Source organism: Ailuropoda melanoleuca, chromosome 6, assembly GCF_002007445.2.
Source record: "Ailuropoda melanoleuca isolate Jingjing chromosome 6, ASM200744v2, whole genome shotgun sequence".
NCBI classification, from domain to species: Eukaryota; Metazoa; Chordata; class Mammalia; order Carnivora; family Ursidae; genus Ailuropoda; species Ailuropoda melanoleuca.
Window position 1 is genome coordinate 59,120,565 of NC_048223.1, and position 22,752 is coordinate 59,143,316.

At 42.3% G+C, this 22,752-nt stretch overlaps 1 protein-coding gene across 1 annotated transcript in view; it reads left to right on the forward strand.

Moving 5' to 3' along the window:
- Positions 1-1,895: 1,895 nt before the first annotated feature.
- PCNX2 (pecanex 2) overlaps positions 1,896-22,752 on the forward strand; it is a 296,677-nt gene continuing 275,820 nt past the window's right edge. The window contains exon 1 of the mRNA XM_034662505.1: positions 1,896-2,080. Coding sequence (XP_034518396.1) covers positions 1,928-2,080 — 153 coding nt within the window. The 5' untranslated portion in view covers positions 1,896-1,927. The remainder of the gene's footprint in view (positions 2,081-22,752) is intronic.

The window sequence follows — 22,752 nt, forward strand, 5'->3', positions numbered from 1 at the left end:
TATTCCAAGTACAGGGGTGGAGTTGGGGGTGGGGGTAAGGAGCCTCTGATAGTCCTGGCCCAGCTCTCAGGTCCAGCAGGGATCATGACCTCTAGATGACCTCCTACCGCAGGATACATACATACACTTCTATTATAGTACCCAGAACATTTTATTGCAAGTCTTGGCTGATTTGCCTGATTCCTCTTGTAGTCTGTGCACTCCTTCATGGTAAGAATTATATTTTATTGATATTTGCTTTCTCAGTCTGCAACAGAATAACTGGCAGATAGAACGTGCTCACTAAATGTTTCATGAATCAGGCACAAATGAATGAGGGCATGCCTGTGGTGCAGGAACGGATCTGTTGCACGGCCATTCCTAGTGGACTCATGCGCATGAAAGTGACCCTTTAGTGTGGAGCTTCCTGTGGAGTTCATCAATTCATTTGTCCGTTAAATATTTATAGAGCACCTGGTAGGTTTCAAGCATCAAGCCATATCACAAGCATCCTCTTGGCTTTGAGAAAATTACTATTCCAACACAGAAAGCAGCATTATAACATTTTGGTTAATCATTCCTGCAGATGAATGCAGAATAGATGAAAAAGTGGTTAAGCCTGGCGGCATACACACCAGTGTGAGACTTTTGCTGTCACCCAGTGGACTTTCATGTTCCAGACCTGCTCCTCACGATGGACCTCATCTTATTTCATTTTAGCACAGAAAGCCTGGCATGCCTTTACTGGTCTGGCAAAGGCAGCCATGAGCAAATGCTGCTGCAGACCAGAACGTGGCCAGGGCATACACAGGCGCACATATCAGAGAAGAGATGTGATGTGTTTGGGACAGAGGACACCGGAAAGGCATGTTTGGGTACCATGGAACCTTCTAATACCTGCTCTTGCCCAAAGGCCCTACCTCACGCAGGGCTTCCTCTGCACATTCCTAATCAAGACAAGTTCCTTTTTATCTCCTCCTTTTCCAAAACCTGTTCTCTGCAAGAATCTGAAACTCATTTACTTGAAGTTATCAATTACTAATAAATGAGAGTTTCCTTTCCTCACTTTAAAGATGAGTTCTTCTTTATCTTGTTCTCGTCCAAAACTTGCTTTCAGAAGAGAATTTGAAATTTATCTACTATAAATTATAAAATAGTATAAAAGCTTAAAGATTATTAGTTCACTGATATCTTCTAGTGGGTCTTTCTATCTAAACAGTATAGAAAGACTTAGATTAACATTGTAAGTAGTCGATTGATGACTGGGATTATGTTCTAGGCAAAATATAAAAAGACAAGTCTAGTTGAGTCTCCTGAAATTATTCCAGGAAGGTGCTTATCTTCTTTATCTGCCAGGTTGGACAACAGAGGGGAGGAAGGGAGAAGGCCGGGGAGTCAAAAACGTCAGTGCCAAAGGTGCAGGCAGGGCGCAGGCTGACTAGTTGAACGTCTGAGGTCAGCGGTTAATTAAGGAGAATGAAACTGTGCAGGCAGTGCTGGGGGCGAGGGGGGGCGGAGAAATTACATTGAATGATGTGTGACAGGATTTTGGTTACATAAATATTTTTGGTGCAGGAAGCAAAAGGGGAAAAGGGAAAAGAACGTGTCTTGGTTTGTCTCTTCTGCATGAGAACATCTTTGTTCTAATAAGAGGAGGGGGAGGAAAAGAGGGGGCAGCGGGCAGAGCCAAAGAAGAGAGGCTGGAGGGACTCAGAAATCCTTCCACCCCGCAAGCAGGCCTGTTGGAGGGAGCCTGGGCGGGCGCTGGGCGGAGCCTCGGGAGCATCCTCTGAGCGGCCGCCTCTGAGCACCATGGGAAAATCCTTCCTCCCTCGGACATGGCTCCCACCTGCCCCGCGGCAGCAGCCGGGTCCGGCGCCGCGGTTCGCGGATCGGGGCAGAAGAGCAGNCGTGCAGCGGGGCGCGCCGGCCGCGGGGCGCAGCAGGCATGGTGTCCCAGGCGCTGCAGCTGCTCCGGCAGGGCGTGTGGGCCGCGCTCACCGGCGGCTGGTACCACGACCCGGAGCAGAGCAAGTTCACCAACAGCTGCCACCTCTACCTGTGGCTGTTCCTGCTGCTGCTGCCCCTGGCCCTGCACCTGGTGAGTGGGGAGTTTCGAGCCGGGGAGACGTGAGGATGGAGGGAAGAGGGGGAAAGCCACCAAAACCTGCGTGTCTGCCTCATGATGGAAAGGGTTGGCAGGCAGTGATTCTTAAGGGGTGGGGTTAAGATGTATAAACGTACTGTTACAAGGTAAGTAAGCCACGGGGTTGCAAGGTACAGGATAGGGAATACAGTGGCTAATATTGTATTAACTTTGTCAGGTAACCATTTCGCAATGTATACAAATGTCGAATCACTATGTTATACACCACAAACTAATATAACATTGTATGTCAGTTATACCTCAATTTAAAAGAAAAGAGGTGAAATGAGGAAGGTCTTCAGGAATTTGGGACAGAGGGAAAGGGGGCCAGGGACTCACTGGCAGGAAAAGAAGTAGAAAGGACTTTGGGAGCTCTGGGACTCATTAAGAATTGATGCTGGCTGTTAGGATGAGTCAGACTCCGCTTGTCGTTGGGGGATGTTGGTTGAACCTGTTCTGGAGGTGGAAAATCCTAGGCCTCCTGGCTGGTTAGCTGGGCATGACAGCGAAAATGAAAAATGAATTTTTAAAAGCAAGTGTATTTCAGTTGTTGATCTTGTAACCCCTCCCCTCTCTTCCTGTTTTGCTTTGAGAAGGCAGGTTCAATATCAATTACCTAACTTCCAATTTCTACACCACTATGTGAAGAAATCTATAGAAAGATATAGTAATGGGAAAACCTAATGTGGTTTATGCGAAGTATTTTAGTACCTAGTTGGGACTTGACACTTTAAGAGGGTTACCATAATTGAGTGCTTGCAGAATAACTACATAGATGACCTTCTTGGGTAAATTAAATATACCTCATTGAAACAGTGGTTATCTTTATTTGAGAAGCTGTAAAAGTAAGGTGCTTTATATCTTATTAAACGTTATGTGCCAAAATCTAATTTTGATATGCCTTTTGAAGGACTTTATTCCTAAAATGTAATTTAATCATGTTCTCCCCAGCAAAAATCTTCAGTAAGTTTGCACAGCTGATGGATTCCAAGTGTGACTTTAGAGGCTGTCCATGATTTGGCTGCCATTTACTCTTTCTGGCATTTTATCCAGAGGGTCAGAATTCTGGCTCTGAAATCAGGCTGGCTGGCTGAAATTTTGGGTCCACCTCTTACCAGTTCTGTGACCTTGGGGAAGTTACTTACCTTATCTTACTTTTCATTTTCTTAGCTGTAAAATGAGAAAAATAATATTACCAGATGTACAGTGTTGTTTGGAGGCTTAAATGAGGCACTGCCCATACAGCCAGCCAGCCATCTGTCTGGCTTGCCCCAGGATTGGGCTCAGACTTGGTTTAAATTTCTGTTTTGTTGCATAGTAGCTGTTTGGCCTGATCTTTGACCTATCTAAACCTTAGTTTTCTCAGCGTTAAAATGGTTGTGATAATGATCATATCACAGGTAAAATAAATAAATGTTCATATAAAAGGCATGAAGATACAAAAGCTGATCCATAGATGCCCTTCAATAAATGTGAGTTTCCTTCTTCTTCTATGACCTTGTTCATTATTTTCCCCTGGCCTCCAGGTCTTGATGTTTTCTCTCTGCCTGGAGGGGCAGCATAAACTGAGTGATGAGGAACACAAACTTGGGTTCAGTCCTGGTTTTTCTGTTTACTGGTTGTGTGAGCTACAGCAAGCTTCAGCTTCCTGGTTTGTAAAGCAGGGATAATAGTACGTCCTTATAGGGTACATATGAAGGTTGGTTGAATGAATGAATGAATGAATGAATAGTTGATTGGTTAAATGAATGAAACACTTCTCAGTACCTGGCATATAGCAACTGCTCAATATGAGCTGGGCTTCCCCCCCCCACTTCTGTCATCATTCACTTGCCTGAATCTCTCCATCCTTCTCTGTTTCAGCTTCCCTGATTTCCATAGAATTAATTGCTCTTCTCTCTTGCCCTTCTAGCCTTCTGTATTTACTGTGAGTACGATAGCACATTTTGGATTCTGCTTTGTACTTAGTTGTAGGAGCATGTATTTTACCTTGACTCCTAGATCATGAGCTTTTTGAGGGCATGGGTTTTGATTTTGTTGATTCATCTTGGTTTTTCTTGTGGCCTCTAGTGAAGTGCCTTGCATTTGGTTAACAGTGATCTCATATGTAATAAACTAGCGGAAATAAAATCAACCTGCATCTCTTCCTGTTCCATCCAGCCTTATATTGTCTACTTCACTGTATATTTTAAGTATTTCTGATCATGAAAACAATATATATTCCACTTCTAATCCCACTCCTCAGCAACAACCGCATTAGCATTTAATGTATATTCCTACAGATTTTTTTTAGGCATATGGGCTCATTTTTATGTAACTCCTTTTGAGATTTGATGTATGCATGTGATCAGAACCCTTAATTTCTGCCTAATTATGCTTTATTGAGTAGCTTGATTTCTAACTTGTATTTATGATTGTCCTTAGTTAAGTTTCTGTTTAATGCTTTTTTAAAAAACAATTTTTGTCTAGATCTCAAGAGTTTAGAGAGTAAAAAACCGATACCTTAAATAATTTTACTCTTATGTTGGATTTTTTGGATCAAACCAGTGATACCAAACTTTGTGTATTTTTTTGCCAGTGTGCTTTTAAGTATTACAGAATAATTTTATGGGCGTGCATTTGTTTTTACACTACTTTTAAATATATCTTTCCAAAAATGCATGTTAGCCTTTTATTTCTGTGGTCTTCTGGTCTCTGAAAGTGACTTTAGCAATAAAAGACCCTCCTTCTCCAGGTGAGTGTTCTGTTCTCTAGGTCCTGATGTTTAAATATATTTTTTTCTGCACTTCAGTGCCTGCCTGCGATTGTTAACATCTTTTTCAGTTTGTTCTACTTTTTGCTCCAAAAAGCTACCTGGCTGCTCACTGATGGCAGGGGCTTATTTGAAGTTCTGTTATTTAAGGGGCCCTGGACTCTTCTGGTTTTTGCACAATTTGAGTTTAAGCATGTTTAATCAAGATAGTTCTACTGTAGGGAAAATCCACCTTTTAATTTAATGGGGACTTTGGGCATGTAAATTAAAACTTTATTATTAATTATTGAGGCAAACTTATCTCTGAGCCCTAGAGTTTACTTAGACCTGGTTGATAATGTGAAAAGTAGATTAATTATTAGCATTTGTAAACTTTACATATTTTTTGGAAATGCTCAACTAAAAGCATTAAGCCAGTTTGGATAATTTGGAAAGAGTTTTACTTTGATTTGTTACCAGTCTGACTTTCTTTTGAACAAACTGAAAAATGCATTTGTCATTAGAGATATTTAAACTTTCATTTATTACACGTGTTCTTGTGCTAATTCTTTTGAGGTAATGAACGGAAATTCACATGGAGCTTTAGAACAGTAATACCATGGGCGTGATTCTGACCCCGTGTGAGTTCTGACAGCGCGAGGCTAGTGTCAAAAGGCATCCCTGCTCTAGCACCTATCAATTACCTCACTTCTGCATGCCTCAGTTTTAGCATCTGTAAAATGGGGAGTATGGGTTTCATTTTAGAGATTTAGCAACTGAAATCCAGGGGAGTAGGTTACTTTCCTAAGGTCATCTAGACAGCAGGTGGTAAAATATAGAATTTTAGTTGAGGTCCTGTCGTATCCAAGTCCTTGGCCTTCACACAACACTGTGCTGCTAGACTTGGTACACGTGAGAGCATTCGAACTCCCTGAAACAGTAGGTCCACATAAAGTGGCATTCTCATTATCCTGGGGATGGTATGATCAACCCAAGTAGATGAAGAGTTGAGTAGTGGAGAAAACGGGGTGGAACCTTGATGTTCTTCAAGACCCCTTGCAGGGCAACACTATATGTGATTTTCACACAGAAAGCCTGTCTTTTATCGTATGACTCTAGCTTTATGTTGCCTTTCATTTTCTTTTATGTTAGCTAGACTTGCTCTGTTTCAGTTCTGCTTTTTAATTTAGTGTTGGAGCCTTCCTTTGATAGGAACCACTTCATTTCCAATTGCTGTAATTACCAAACGGGCTTACCTATCATGTGCTAGTGTAGCACAAGACACAAAGTGAGCGCTCTGTGAGCGCTAGCTGGTATTGTTTCAACTGGTCAACCACCCTGTTATAGTCTGTAGCCACTCCCCCATTTGGGTACATAATTTTTTCCCTTAGGTTTTATATTTCTTTGTACCCCCTCCTTCCACTCCCACTTTTAGCATATAAGATGCCTTTCCATGAATTATGAAAAGATGGTGTGTTCAAAAAGTGACCCTTTCTTGGCTCAGGACTTGGGGACTAGACCTCAGCCACCATTTGACCCTGTCAGCTGGAGGAGGCCTTTGTGCCAAATGCAACCTGCACAACCTTCCATGGCAGGCCTGGCTGGGTCTCCTTGGTCATTGTCACTTTGTTACATGTACTTCACACGCTGCTGTTCCAAAAATGTTACCTCTCATCCGGGTCAGGCCTAGTATTTACATTCAGTGTCTCCATAAGGAAGGCTTTTTCTGCTGTTGAATCACATGGACCATACCATCTCTCTGTTGACTCTGAGAAGCTTGTTATCTCGTCCTTCTACCTCTGGGCTCTTATTTATTCTCATGGGACCCTTTGTACTTTCCCATAACTTACTTGCATGTCTGAACTTCCTTCTGCCCTCACCTGCCTCCTGCCCTCACCTGCCTCCTGCCCTCACCTGCCTGCAACAGACAGGGGTTGGAGGTGAAGCAGCTGTACCTTGCGGGTGCTTAAAAGCATTCTTTCCTGGCCCTGGGCCTCTGAAGAAGTGCAGACCGAAGCCTTCTAGATTTGGGCTCAACGCCATCCACGCAGCTGTCTTTAAAATTTTGCTGCTCCAGATAGCTGTTTGGACTATGTGTGCGAAGGTCTTGGCTCCGTGAGGGCTTTGCTTTCCTGGTGTCAGCCCTTCTACTAGGGGTGTCTGTCCATCCCTGGACTCTCCAGGACAGTCATCTTCAATCTCTCCAAGGTAATAACCGCTTGAGTGATGATTGCCACCCTTCTGCACAATGCCTCCCGCTCGTCCTTGTCCCCTGCCACTTAGACACATGGATGTTGTGCCTACGCTGTGTTTTGTGTCTGTGCAATGGAACCAGCACCTGCCTTGTCCTGGGATGCTGGCCTCTGGAGCACCCTCCAAAAATAGTGCTCGTTCCCCTTCTTTCTGTTCTAGTATTTCAAGTTCATGACTAATTTTCTGGTGGTTAAATTTATGTCTCTCAACCCACCCGCACTTCCCTTAGAGCTTTTGGAGATTTCTCCCAATTAGTAACTAGTTATATTTGGATGCCTCTCTCCGCAGATACAGCGTTAGTTTTTCCAGTTATGAGGTCCAATACTTTAATACCCTTGATGGGTTTTTTGTTGTTGTTTTTTGGGTTTTGTTTTTGTTTTTGCTTTGCAGGGAAGTTGATACTTATCAAGTGATGATTGTTTTCCTGATTTTAACCTCTTGGTCTCTCAGATGGTTACTTTTAAGTATTAACCATATTATCTTGTCTCTTTCCCACATCTAATGGAAGGAAAAAATTGTACTCAGATTTTTCCCTTGTTTTCTTATGAATCTTTCCCCTTTAACGTTTATCGTATTATTATTATAAACTGTTGGAATAGGAAGTAGCGACAGCCAGTGCTCACCAAACACATATAAGGTGGGCCCTCTCACGAGAGCTTTGCATGTACTCAGCCACCTGGTCCTCACAACCCAGAGAGGCACTGCCATTATTCCCATATTTCAGTTGATGCCATTGGCACAGAGAGGGTGGTTAATGTGCATAAGGATGCACAGCCAGGTGTGACCTAACCAGAGAGAGAGTCCCAGCAGCTGGTGCTCTTACCAGCCAGCCACGCCACCTTATAAGGTCATTTCACAACATGGTCATTTCACAACATGGGCATTTACGTCCTGCACATTGGCATGAAGAGATACAAACTCTGAACATGTGAAAAAGACCATCTAGTGAAAAGTTAACTTCCCTTGCCTCTTGTCTCTAGTACCTCATCCGAGAGGCCAGCACCACTTACAGTCTCCTGTGTGTTGTTCCAAGGATATTTTATACATGGGGGGGGAAAGTTTGGTGAGGGGATACTGGGTTGAATCAAAAAGTAGCCTTCTTCATCCTCTGTTGCCCTTGTGGTTTGCTCCCTATAGAGGGTTTTTTCTCTACTCCTGGATAAAAGCATGCGCAAGCCCCAGGACTTCAGCTCACAAGTAATAAAAGTCCTATAGTTGCTTTAAGGAACAAACCACAGACTTGAGTGAGATTTCAGAATGTCCAGTTCTGCACGGTAATCAAAGCTCCAACCATTCAGTCATTTCTATAGGCAGGAATGGGTCTAAGGATGGCATGCTGTGTCCCACTCTCCTCCTCCCTCACACATTGGTTGATGTTTCTGACACCTTTAGTCTTAATGAGCTGGAAAGTTCTTTGCTGACTGACACAGTGGTTAGCTGGCTCTGGACTCTGGAAGTATGGCACGTGTTCCCAGTTGAACCTCTCTGGTGAGGCCCTTTCCCAGGTCCTTCGGAGACCCTGTTTTCCTTGCCAGCACTCTGTCCCTTGCAGTTCCTTGAGGAAGACTGCTGCATCTCTGTCCTGCCTGGTTGCTAATACTTCCAAGTTTCTCAGAATTGGCAGTTCACTTAAGTGGCTTCTGCGGGGCCTCCATACTCAGGCAGCCCTTTGGGACATTCTCTAAAGCAAACTCCTGCAGACTCACACACAGAGCCCATGTGAGTACTCACATACCTTCTCCCATCAGACCCTGAGGGGGAGGCCAGGCTCACACATAGCAACTTCCCCTTTGTCCCTCCATCAGAGCAGTGAGCCAGCTGGTCTCACATCTCTTAGCTCTTTTAGGAAGGAGTCAGACACCACTCAGATTGTCTTTCCCATTCCCCACCCAAGTTGTGGCGGACCCCCAGTAAGTCTCTGAGTGGTCCACTGCAGCCTTTCTGTCTTGACTGGGTCAGGTGCAGACACAGGACTCACCGAATACCATTGGTCCCCTCCAAAAATCTACACAAGTCCTCTCCTTCTGGATTGTATTGCATCCTCACTTTGGGTGAGAGATTTTAGAGGCATCTAATCCACTTTCATAACCCATTTAGAAGTTTCTAGATGTGGTTTGATCCAGAAGTAGATTGGAATCCAATTTCTATCCTATCTTGGCTTTTTGGTCAACACTTGCAAATGAATCTTTTGTTATATACATATGCAGTCATTTGTCTGTACATATATTCTTATTTTCCCACTTTATGGAACATCTCAGACATTAATACATAAAGAGCCATCTGGCTTTTGTATTTAGGGAAGGCTTCCCAGAGGAAATGACTTCTGATCTGAGACCTGACAAATGCCTAAGGAGTTAGCCAAGCAAAAATGGGTAGACCATGTGGAATTTGGATCCAATTCTCAGTATAGTGAGACACACTGATGCTGGTTTTTCGTTTTTGTTTTTTTTGTGTGTGTGTTTTGGGGGTCAAATTTGAAGTAGAATATAGTTTTTTATTCCCTAATTTTTATTTTTGAAAAGTTTCTTGTGCATAAACAAGTTGCAAAAATAGTGAATGGATACTATATGCCCTTCACTTAGATTCACCAGTTCTTAATATTTTGCCACGTTTGCTTCATCATTCTCTTTGTATATTTATACATTTTTTGATTCTGCTGTATCATTTCAGAAGAAGTTGCAGGCATCAGACACACTCCCTGGGGCTCCTGGGTGGCTCAGTTGGTTTCGTGACCGGCCCTTGATTTCAGCTCTGGTCCTGATCTTGAAGTCCTGGGATGGAGCCAGTCTCAGGCTTTGTACTCAGTGGGAAGTTTGTTTGAGGCTTCTCTCCCTCTCCCTCTGCCCTTACCCTGCTTGTATGTTCACTCTTTCTGTCTTAAATAAGTGAATAAAAAACAAATTTTAAAAAGAAAGGACACTTTCTCCCTAAAAATGTCTGCAGGTATGAAGGACATTCTCCCACACAATTATCACAAGCAAAAGAAGTTTTATTGATCTAATGTTGTCTAATGTATAATTCCCATCCTGTTTCCTGTTTTCCCAATAATGCCCTACATAGTTGGAGCTTTTTGTTTTGCTTTTCTGGTTCCAGGATTTAATCAAGGATCATACATTGCTTCTAGTTGTCATGTCTCTAAATCGCACTTTATTCTAGAACAAGTTCTTCAAGCCTTTTTGTTTTCTTTTGTGGCATTGAAAGATGTTTTGGAGACTGTTCCTTAATTTAGATATTTTGTATCATTTCCTTGAGATACGATGTGCGATTGTGCTTTTTTTTTTTTTTTTGAGGCATGGAATCTAGATAAGTAATGTATCTTTGTCGTGCATAACATCACTGGCATGTGATACCATCCTCCGACTGTTAGCTCTGTGAAGTCTGGTCACTGGTTAAAGGGGTGTCACCTACGTGAATCTATTATAATGGTACCTATTTGTCCCTTTGTATTTAATAAGTAATCCGTGAGGAAAAATGCAGAGGCTGTATATATTGTTGTATTCACCCAAATCTTTCACTCAGTGGTGGTAACATACATCAATTCTTGCCTAAAATAATTATTGCAATGGTAGTTGCAAAATCGTGATTTTCCATTTAATGGTATTCTTCTGTAAAGAAAAGCTTTCCCTTTCCCACTTCCCCTGTAGCTTTGTTGTGCTGGTAGTTCTCCTAGGTTCATGTTTGTTTGTTTGTTTTTTAACGATTTTATTTATTTATTTGACAGAGAGAGCACAGCAGCGGGAGCAGCAGGCAGAGGGAGAGGGAGAAGCAGGCTCAGAGCAGGGAGCCCCATGCGCAGCTCAGTCCCAGGACACTGGGATCATGACCTGAGCTAAAAGCAGACGCTTAACGACTGGGCCACTCAGGCGTCCCTAGATTCATGGCTTTTTAATTCAGTGGGTTAAAATCTGTTTCTATGATCCTTCTTTTTGATATTCAAATTACACACAATTTGGCAAGTGAGACTTTCTTCGAGCAGTTCCTGCATCCTTTGGACGTGTCCCCAGCAGGTTCTGAGTACTTTCTTGCTTTCTGGCCCAGCAAGATAGTCCAGGCTTAACATATACTTTTCCCATCCCAGCTCTGGAAAAAGCAGCCATTTTTCTAAGGAGCCTGGATCCTTTTAGTGGGGAGTGGCATTTGGAAACCAAGATTGAGGGAATAGTCGTTGTGTTCATTACTACAGAATTGTCTTTGGGTCCTTTCGTAGACAGAGCTGGGCGAGCTTATCTGTCCGTCTGTCTATTTACCTCTCTATCTATCTATTGAGAGTTTATTCTGAAACCTTTAATCTGATCCAAATCAAAGGATTCTTCCTCTNTTCCCTCTACCTGTGGCTGTTCCTGCTGCTGCTGCCCCTGGCCCTGCACCTGGTGAGTGGGGAGTTTCGAGCCGGGGAGACGTGAGGATGGAGGGAAGAGGGGGAAAAGCCACCAAAACCTGCGTGTCTGCCTCATGATGGAAAGGGTTGGCAGGCAGTGATTCTTAAGGGGTGGGGTTAAGATGTATAAACGTACTGTTACAAGGTAAGTAAGCCACGGGGTTGCAAGGTACAGGATAGGGAATACAGTGGATAATATTGTATTAACTTTGTCAGGTAACCATTTCACAATGTATACAAATGTCGAATCACTATGTTATACACCACAAACTAATATAACATTGTATGTCAGTTATACCTCAATTTAAAAGAAAAGAGGTGAAATGAGGAAGGTCTTCAGGAATTTGGGACAGAGGGAAAGGGGGCCAGGGACTCACTGGCAGGAAAAGAAGTAGAAAGGACTTTGGGAGCTCTGGGACTCATTAAGAATTGATGCTGGCTGTTAGGATGAGTCAGACTCCGCTTGTCGTTGGGGGATGTTGGTTGAACCTGTTCTGGAGGTGGAAAATCCTAGGCCTCCTGGCTGGTTAGCTGGGCATGACAGCGAAAATGAAAAATGAATTTTTAAAAGCAAGTGTATTTCAGTTGTTGATCTTGTAACCCCTCCCCTCTCTTCCTGTTTTGCTTTGAGAAGGCAGGTTCAATATCAATTACCTAACTTCCAATTTCTACACCACTATGTGAAGAAATCTATAGAAAGATATAGTAATGGGAAAACCTAATGTGGTTTATGCGAAGTATTTTAGTACCTAGTTGGGACTTGACACTTTAAGAGGGTTACCATAATTGAGTGCTTGCAGAATAACTACATAGATGACCTTCTTGGGTAAATTAAATATACCTCATTGAAACAGTGGTTATCTTTATTTGAGAAGCTGTAAAAGTAAGGTGCTTTATATCTTATTAAACGTTATGTGCCAAAATCTAATTTTGATATGCCTTTTGAAGGACTTTATTCTTAAAATGTAATTCAATCATGTTCTCCCCAGCAAAAATCTTCAGTAAGTTTGCACAGCTGATGGATTCCAAGTGTGACTTTAGAGGCTATCCATGATTTGGCTGCCATTTACTCTTTCTGGCGTTTTATCCAGAGGGTCAGAATTCTGGCTCTGAAATCAGGCTGGCTGGCTGAAATTTTGGGTCCACCTCTTACCAGTTCTGTGACCTTGGGGAAGTTACTTACCTTATCTTACTTTTCATTTTCTTAGCTGTAAAATGAGAAAAATAATATTACCAGATGTACAGTGTTGTTTGGAGGCTTAAATGAGGCACTGCCCATACAGCCAGCCAGCCATCTGTCTGGCTTGCCCCAGGATTGGGCTCAGACTTGGTTTAAATTTCTGTTTTGCTGCATAGTAGCTGTTTGGCCTGATCTTTGACCTATCTAAACCTTAGTTTTCTCAGCGTTAAAATGGTTGTGATAATGATCATATCACAGGTAAAATAAATAAATGTTCATATAAAAGGCATGAAGATACAAAAGCTGATCCATAGATGCCCTTCAATAAATGTGAGTTTCCTTCTTCTTCTATGACCTTGTTCATTATTTTCCCCTGGCCTCCAGGTCTTGATGTTTTCTCTCTGCCTGGAGGGGCAGCATAAACTGAGTGATGAGGAACACAAACTTGGGTTCAGTCCTGGTTCTTCTGTTTACTGGTTGTGTGAGCTACAGCAAGCTTCAGCTTCCTGGTTTGTAAAGCAGGGATAATAGTACGTCCTTATAGGGTACATATGAAGGTTGGTTGAATGAATGAATGAATGAATGAATAGTTGATTGGTTAAATGAATGAAACACTTCTCAGTACCTGGCATATAGCAACTGCTCAATATGAGCTGGGCTTCCCCCCCCCACTTCTGTCATCATTCACTTGCCTGAATCTCTCCATCCTTCTCTGTTTCAGCTTCCCTGATTTCCATAGAATTAATTGCTCTTCTCTCTTGCCCTTCTAGCCTTCTGTATTTACTGTGAGTACGATAGCACATTTTGGATTCTGCTTTGTACTTAGTTGTAGGAGCATGTATTTTACCTTGACTCCTAGATCATGAGCTTTTTGAGGGCATGGGTTTTGATTTTGTTGATTCATCTTGGTTTTTCTTGTGGCCTCTAGTGAAGTGCCCTGCATTTGGTTAACAGTGATCTCATATGTAATAAACTAGCGGAAATAAAATCAACCTGCATCTCTTCCTGTTCCATCCAGCCTTATATTGTCTACTTCACTGTATATTTTAAGTATTTCTGATCATGAAAACAATATATATTCCACTTCTAATCCCACTCCTCAGCAACAACCGCATTAGCATTTAATGTATATTCCTACAGATTTTTTTTAGGCATATGGGCTCATTTTTATGTAACTCCTTTTGAGATTTGATGTATGCATGTGATCAGAACCCTTAATTTCTGCCTAATTATGCTTTATTGAGTAGCTTGATTTCTAACTTGTATTTATGATTGTCCTTAGTTAAGTTTCTGTTTAATGCTTTTTTAAAAAACAATTTTTGTCTAGATCTCAAGAGTTTAGAGAGTAAAAAACCGATACCTTAAATAATTTTACTCTTATGTTGGATTTTTTGGATCAAACCAGTGATACCAAACTTTGTGTATTTTTTTGCCAGTGTGCTTTTAAGTATTACAGAATAATTTTATGGGCGTGCATTTGTTTTTACACTACTTTTAAATATATCTTTCCAAAAATGCATGTTAGCCTTTTATTTCTGTGGTCTTCTGGTCTCTGAAAGTGACTTTAGCAATAAAAGACCCTCCTTCTCCAGGTGAGTGTTCTGTTCTCTAGGTCCTGATGTTTAAATATATTTTTTTCTGCACTTCAGTGCCTGCCTGCGATTGTTAACATCTTTTTCAGTTTGTTCTACTTTTTGCTCCAAAAAGCTACCTGGCTGCTCACTGATGGCAGGGGCTTATTTGAAGTTCTGTTATTTAAGGGGCCCTGGACTCTTCTGGTTTTTGCACAATTTGAGTTTAAGCATGTTTAATCAAGATAGTTCTACTGTAGGGAAAATCCACCTTTTAATTTAATGGGGACTTTGGGCATGTAAATTAAAACTTTATTATTAATTATTGAGGCAAACTTATCTCTGAGCCCTAGAGTTTACTTAGACCTGGTTGATAATGTGAAAAGTAGATTAATTATTAGCATTTGTAAACTTTACATATTTTTTGGAAATGCTCAACTAAAAGCATTAAGCCAGTTTGGATAATTTGGAAAGAGTTTTACTTTGATTTGTTACCAGTCTGACTTTCTTTTGAACAAACTGAAAAATGCATTTGTCATTAGAGATATTTAAACTTTCATTTATTACACGTGTTCTTGTGCTAATTCTTTTGAGGTAATGAACGGAAATTCACATGGAGCTTTAGAACAGTAATACCATGGGCGTGATTCTGACCCCGTGTGAGTTCTGACAGCGCGAGGCTAGTGTCAAAAGGCATCCCTGCTCTAGCACCTATCAATTACCTCACTTCTGCATGCCTCAGTTTTAGCACCTGTAAAATGGGGAGTATGGGTTTCATTTTAGAGATTTAGCAACTGAAATCCAGGGGAGTAGGTTACTTTCCTAAGGTCATCTAGACAGCAGGTGGTAAAATATAGAATTTTAGTTGAGGTCCTGTCGTATCCAAGTCCTTGGCCTTCACACAACACTGTGCTGCTAGACTTGGTACACGTGAGAGCATTCGAACTCCCTGAAACAGTAGGTCCACATAAAGTGGCATTCTCATTATCCTGGGGATGGTATGATCAACCCAAGTAGATGAAGAGTTGAGTAGTGGAGAAAACGGGGTGGAACCTTGATGTTCTTCAAGACCCCTTGCAGGGCAACACTATATGTGATTTTCACACAGAAAGCCTGTCTTTTATCGTATGACTCTAGCTTTATGTTGCCTTTCATTTTCTTTTATGTTAGCTAGACTTGCTCTGTTTCCAGTTCTGCTTTTTAATTTAGTGTTGGAGCCTTCCTTTGATAGGAACCACTTCATTTCCAATTGCTGTAATTACCAAACGGGCTTACCTATCATGTGCTAGTGTAGCAAGACACAAAGTAAGCGCTCTGTGAGCGCTAGCTGGTATTGTTTCAACTGGTCAACCACCCTGTTATAGTCTGTAGCCACTCCCCCATTTGGGTACATAATTTTTTCCCTTAGGTTTTATATTTCTTTGTACCCCCTCCTTCCACTCCCACTTTTAGCATATAAGATGCCTTTCCATGAATTATGAAAAGATGGTGTGTTCAAAAAGTGACCCTTTCTTGGCTCAGGACTTGGGGACTAGACCTCAGCCACCATTTGACCCTGTCAGCTGGAGGAGGCCTTTGTGCCAAATGCAACCTGCACAACCTTCCATGACAGGCCTGGCTGGGTCTCCTTGGTCATTGTCACTTTGTTACATGTACTTCACACGCTGCTGTTCCAAAAATGTTACCTCTCATCCGGGTCAGGCCTAGTATTTACATTCAGTGTCTCCATAAGGAAGGCTTTTTCTGCTGTTGAATCACATGGACCATACCATCTCTCTGTTGACTCTGAGAAGCTTGTTATCTCGTCCTTCTACCTCTGGGCTCTTATTTATTCTCATGGGACCCTTTGTACTTTCCCATAACTTACTTGCATGTCTGAACTTCCTTCTGCCCTCACCTGCCTCCTGCCCTCACCTGCCTCCTGCCCTCACCTGCCTGCAACAGACAGGGGTTGGAGGTGAAGCAGCTGTACCTTGCGGGTGCTTAAAAGCATTCTTTCCTGGCCCTGGGCCTCTGAAGAAGTGCAGACCGAAGCCTTCTAGATTTGGGCTCAACGCCATCCACGCAGCTGTCTTTAAAATTTTGCTGCTCCAGATAGCTGTTTGGACTATGTGTGCGAAGGTCTTGGCTCCGTGAGGGCTTTGCTTTCCTGGTGTCAGCCCTTCTACTAGGGGTGTCTGTCCATCCCTGGACTCTCCAGGACAGTCATCTTCAATCTCTCCAAGGTAATAACCGCTTGAGTGATGATTGCCACCCTTCTGCACAATGCCTCCCGCTCGTCCTTGTCCCCTGCCACTTAGACACATGGATGTTGTGCCTACGCTGTGTTTTGTGTCTGTGCAATGGAACCAGCACCTGCCTTGTCCTGGGATGCTGGCCTCTGGAGCACCCTCCAAAAATAGTGCTCGTTCCCCTTCTTTCTGTTCTAGTATTTCAAGTTCATGACTAATTTTCTGGTGGTTAAATTTATGTCTCTCAACCCACCCGCACTTCCCTTAGAGCTTTTGGAGATTTCTCCCAATTAGTAACTAGTTATATTTGGATGCCTCTCTCCGCAGATACAGCGTTAGTTTTTCCAGTTATGAGGTCCAATACTTTAATACCCTTGATGGGTTTTTTGTTGTTGTTTTTTGGGTTTTGTTTTTGTTTTTGCTTTGCAGGGAAGTTGATACTTATCAAGTGATGATTGTTTTCCTGATTTTAACCTCTTGGTCTCTCAGATGGTTACTTTTAAGTATTAACCATATTATCTTGTCTCTTTCCCACATCTAATGGAAGGAAAAAATGGTACTCAGATTTTTCCCTTGTTTTCTTATGAATCTTTCCCCTTTAACGTTTATCGTATTATTATTATAAACTGTTGGAATAGGAAGTAGCGACAGCCAGTGCTCACCAAACACATATAAGGCGGGCCCTCTCACGAGAGCTTTGCATGTACTCAGCCACCTGGTCCTCACAACCCAGAGAGGCACTGCCATTATTCCCATATTTCAGTTGATGCCATTGGCACAGAGAGGGTGGTTAATGTGCATAAGGATGCACAGCCAGGTGTGACCTAACCAGAGAGAGAGTCCCAGCAGCTGGTGCTCTTACCAGCCAGCCACGCCACCTTATAAGGTCATTTCACAACATGGTCATTTCACAACATGGGCATTTACGTCCTGCACATTGGCATGAAGAGATACAAACTCTGAACATGTGAAAAAGACCATCTAGTGAAAAGTTAACTTCCCTTGCCTCTTGTCTCTAGTACCTCATCCGAGAGGCCAGCACCACTTACAGTCTCCTGTGTGTTGTTCCGAGGATATTTTATACATGGGGGGGGGAAGTTTGGTGAGGGGATACTGGGTTGAATCATAAAGTAGCCTTCTTCATCCTCTGTTGCCCTTGTGGTTTGCTCTCTATAGAGGGTTTTTTCTCTACTCCTGGATAAAAGCATGCGCAAGCCCCAGGACTTCAGCTCACAAGTAATAAAAGTCCTATAGTTGCTTTAAGGAACAAACCACAGACTTGAGTGAGATTTCAGAATGTCCAGTTCTGCACGGTAATCAAAGCTCCAACCATTCAGTCATTTCTATAGGCAGGAATGGGTCTAAGGATGGCATGCTGTGTCCCACTCTCCTCCTCCCTCACACATTGGTTGATGTTTCTGACACCTTTAGTCTTAATGAGCTGGAAAGTTCTTTGCTGACTGACACAGTGGTTAGCTGGCTCTGGACTCTGGAAGTATGGCACGTGTTCCCAGTTGAACCTCTCTGGTGAGGCCCTTTCCCAGGTCCTTCGGAGACCCTGTTTTCCTTGCCAGCACTCTGTCCCTTGCAGTTCCTTGAGGAAGACTGCTGCATCTCTGTCCTGCCTGGTTGCTAATACTTCCAAGTTTCTCAGAATTGGCAGTTCACTTAAGTGGCTTCTGCGGGGCCTCCATACTCAGGCAGCCCTTTGGGACATTCTCTAAAGCAAACTCCTGCAGACTCACACACAGAGCCCATGTGAGTACTCACATACCTTCTCCCATCAGACCCTGAGGGGGAGGCCAGGCTCACACATAGCAACTTCCCCTTTGTCCCTCCATCAGAGCAGTGAGCCAGCTGGTCTCACATCTCTTAGCTCTTTTAGGAAGGAGTCAGACACCACTCAGATTGTCTTTCCCATTCCCCACCCAAGTTGTGGCGGACCCCCAGTAAGTCTCTGAGTGGTCCACTGCAGCCTTTCTGTCTTGACTGGGTCAGGTGCAGACACAGGACTCACCGAATACCATTGGTCCCCTCCAAAAATCTACACAAGTCCTCTCCTTCTGGATTGTATTGCATCCTCACTTTGGGTGAGAGATTTTAGAGGCATCTAATCCACTTTCATAACCCATTTAGAAGTTTCTAGATGTGGTTTGATCCAGAAGTAGATTGGAATCCAATTTCTATCCTATCTTGGCTTTTTGGTCAACACTTGCAAATGAATCTTTTGTTATATACATATGCAGTCATTTGTCTGTACATATATTCTTATTTTCCCACTTTATGGAACATCTCAGACATTAATACATAAAGAGCCATCTGGCTTTTGTATTTAGGGAAGGCTTCCCAGAGGAAATGACTTCTGATCTGAGACCTGACAAATGCCTAAGGAGTTAGCCAAGCAAAAATGGGTAGACCATGTGGAATTTGGATCCAATTCTCAGTATAGTGAGACACACTGATGCTGGTTTTTCATTTTTGTNGTGGAATTTGGATCCAATTCTCAGTATAGTGAGACACACTGATGCTGGTTTTTCGTTTTTGTTTTTTTTGTGTGTGTGTTTTGGGGGTCAAATTTGAAGTAGAATATAGTTTTTTATTCCCTAATTTTTATTTTTGAAAAGTTTCTTGTGCATAAACAAGTTGCAAAAATAGTGAATGGATACTATATGCCCTTCACTTAGATTCACCAGTTCTTAATATTTTGCCACGTTTGCTTCATCATTCTCTTTGTATATTTATACATTTTTTGATTCTGCTGTATCATTTCAGAAGAAGTTGCAGGCATCAGACACACTCCCTGGGGCTCCTGGGTGGCTCAGTTGGTTTCGTGACCGGCTCTTGATTTCAGCTCTGGTCCTGATCTTGAAGTCCTGGGATGGAGCCAGTCTCAGGCTTTGTACTCAGTGGGAAGTTTGTTTGAGGCTTCTCTCCCTCTCCCTCTGCCCTTACCCTGCTTGTATGTTCACTCTTTCTGTCTTAAATAAGTGAATAAAAAACAAATTTTAAAAAGAAAGGACACTTTCTCCCTAAAAATGTCTGCAGGTATGAAGGACATTCTCCCACACAATTATCACAAGCAAAAGAAGTTTTATTGATCTAATGTTGTCTAATGTATAATTCCCATCCTGTTTCCTGTTTTCCCAATAATGCCCTACATAGTTGGAGCTTTTTGTTTTGCTTTTCTGGTTCCAGGATTTAATCAAGGATCATACATTGCTTCTAGTTGTCATGTCTCTAAATCGCACTTTATTCTAGAACAAGTTCTTCAAGCCTTTTTGTTTTCTTTTGTGGCATTGAAAGATGTTTTGGAGACTGTTCCTTAATTTAGATATTTTGTATCATTTCCTTGAGATACGATGTGCGATTATGCTTTTTTTTTTTTTTTTTTGAGGCATGGAATCTAGATAAGTAATGTATCTTTGTCGTGCATAACATCACTGACATGTGATACCATCCTCCGACTGTTAGCTCTGTGAAGTCTGGTCACTGGTTAAAGGGGTGTCACCTACGTGAATCTATTATAATGGTACCTATTTGTCCCTTTGTATTTAATAAGTAATCCGTGAGGAAAAATGCAGAGGCTGTATATATTGTTGTATTCACCCAAATCTTTCACTCAGTGGTGGTAACATACATCAATTCTTGCCTAAAATAATTATTGCAATGGTAGTTGCAAAATCGTGATTTTCCATTTAATGGTATTCTTCTGTAAAGAAAAGCTTTCCCTTTCCCACTTCCCCTGTAGCTTTGTTGTGCTGGTAGTTCTCCTAGGTTCATGTTTGTTTGTTTGTTTTTTAACGATTTTATTTATTTATTTGACAGAGAGAGCACAGCAGCGGGAGCAGCAGGCAGAGGGAGAGGGAGAAGCAGGCTCAGAGCAGGGAGCCCCATGCGCAGCTCAGTCCCAGGACACTGGGATCATGACCTGAGCTAAAAGCAGACGCTTAACGACTGGGCCACTCAGGCGTCCCTAGATTCATGGCTTTTTAATTCAGTGGGTTAAAATCTGTTTCTATGATCCTTCTTTTTGATATTCAAATTACACACAATTTGGCAAGTGAGACTTTCTTCGAGCAGTTCCTGCATCCTTTGGACGTGTCCCCAGCAGGTTCTGAGTACTTTCTTGCTTTCTGGCCCAGCAAGATAGTCCAGGCTTAACATATACTTTTCCCATCCCAGCTCTGGAAAAAGCAGCCATTTTTCTAAGGAGCCTGGATCCTTTTAGTGGGGAGTGGCATTTGGAAACCAAGATTGAGGGAATAGTCGTTGTGTTCATTACTACAGAATTGTCTTTGGGTCCTTTCGTAGACAGAGCTGGGGGAGCTTATCTGTCCGTCTGTCTATTTACCTCTCTATCTATCTATTGAGAGTTTATTCTGAAACCTTTAATCTGATCCAAATCAAAGGATTCTTCCTCTCCTTTATTCCTTCCACATTTGTGTCTACTTTTTCCCATAAGGAGAACTCTGGTTGCCAAAAATATCATTTTTTCAATGATACACACATGAATTACTATTCCCATTCCACTACCAAAACAAAACCTTTCCGTAAAGTTCAAGCTTGCTTTGAGTTTTGTTATTATTCTTTAAGAATACAGTGGTGTGCTGTGAGAGTATTGTGTTCTAACATAATTTGGATTAGAACACCTGGGTGGCTCAGTCGGTTAAGTGTCTGACTTAGGCTCAGGTCATGATCTCAGGGGCCTGGGATGGAGCCCTGTGTTGGGCTCCCACTCAGTGGGGAGTCTGCTTGTCCCTCTGCCCCTCCCTCCACTCCCCCCCAATAAATAAATACAATCTTTAAAAAAAATAAAGTTACTTGGATTAATTCTTTGAAAAAAAATTTTAAATTGAGATTTAAACTTGTACTCGTTTCAGGGGTACCACATAATGATTCGATATTTGTATAGGACTTGTTCTTTACTTCTGTTTTTCGATTTGTTTTTGTAAGTATATTGTCAGTTTGATGTATGTTTAGGTCCAGCTGTGGGTGTATAATTTTAGTTTTTTCCCTTCATCCTTGTTGATTTAATAATTTTTGAAAGTAGGAAACCTTCACATGGTTCAGAAAATACATTTCAAAGATATGTTGTTTTACTTTATAAAAAAATTTCTTTGGCTGCTGGGTGGAAAGTAGATTAGAGAAAAAGCAGGAATAGAAGGGGAAGTCCAGAGGCTTTTTTAGTAGTCCAGCCAAGAGATGGTGGTGGCATTAAGATGGAGACATGTGACTGTATGGTAGTAGGGTTTAGTGAGAAGTTCGTTTTGGGGGTGGAGGAGTGAGGATGAGGGCAAAATCGAGGTGATCTGACTTGAGCAGTAGGTGTATGAGCTACCGTTGCCAAAGATGGGAAAGGTAGGAGAGGACAGTTGGTGGGAAGGGATGGGAAAGCAAACATCTAATTTTGGACATGGTAGTTTGGAGTTTCCTTTTAGATATCAAAGTGGAGATGTTGAGTAAATAGTCAGATATAGTTCTGCGGACCTTAAGAAAGCAATAGTAGCTTGAGATAAGAATTCGAAGATCAGGGGCGCCTGGGTGGCACAGCGGTTAAGCGTCTGCCTTCGGCTCAGGGCGTGATCCCGGCGTTCTGGGATCGAGCCCCACATCAGGCTCCTCCGCTATGAGCCTGCTTCTTCCTCTCCCACTCCCCCTGCTTGTGTTCCCTCTCTCGCTGGCTGTCTCTATCTCTGTCAAATAAAGAAATAAAATCTTAAAAAAAAAAAAGAATTCGAAGATCATCCATGTAGAGATTATATTTATTGTCAAGGGACTGAGTGGGAGCTCCTAGAGAGGATGTGTAGAAAGAGAGATTTGATCTCCAAATCTTTACTGTTCTATGCAGGAAATAAAACATTTGCTCTGTTGTTCTCTGCTTCTTCTCAAAACACCAGATCTGAATGTATTATTCTTCAGTGTTGATGAAGGATGCATAGATGATGGTGATGGTGATGGTGACGGTGATGGTGATGATAAGTGATACTAACATTTGGGTAATTATTACATTTCAGATGGTGAGGTCCAAGGAGCTCTCTATGTAGACAAAGAGGTGATATGGGTGAGGTAAGGAAAAGACTGGAGACCTTGGCATCTTGCATTAAATGTTTAGCTTTAGAGACATTGACAAGAACATTTTCAGTGGAGTGCTGGGAGTTGAAGCCAGATTGCTGTGTGTTTAAGAGGCAATGGGAGGTGGAGGAATGAAGACAGCTGGTAAGGATGGTTCTTTCATGCAGGGAGCAGAGAAATGGCACAACATCTGGTGAGAAGTTGGGATTCA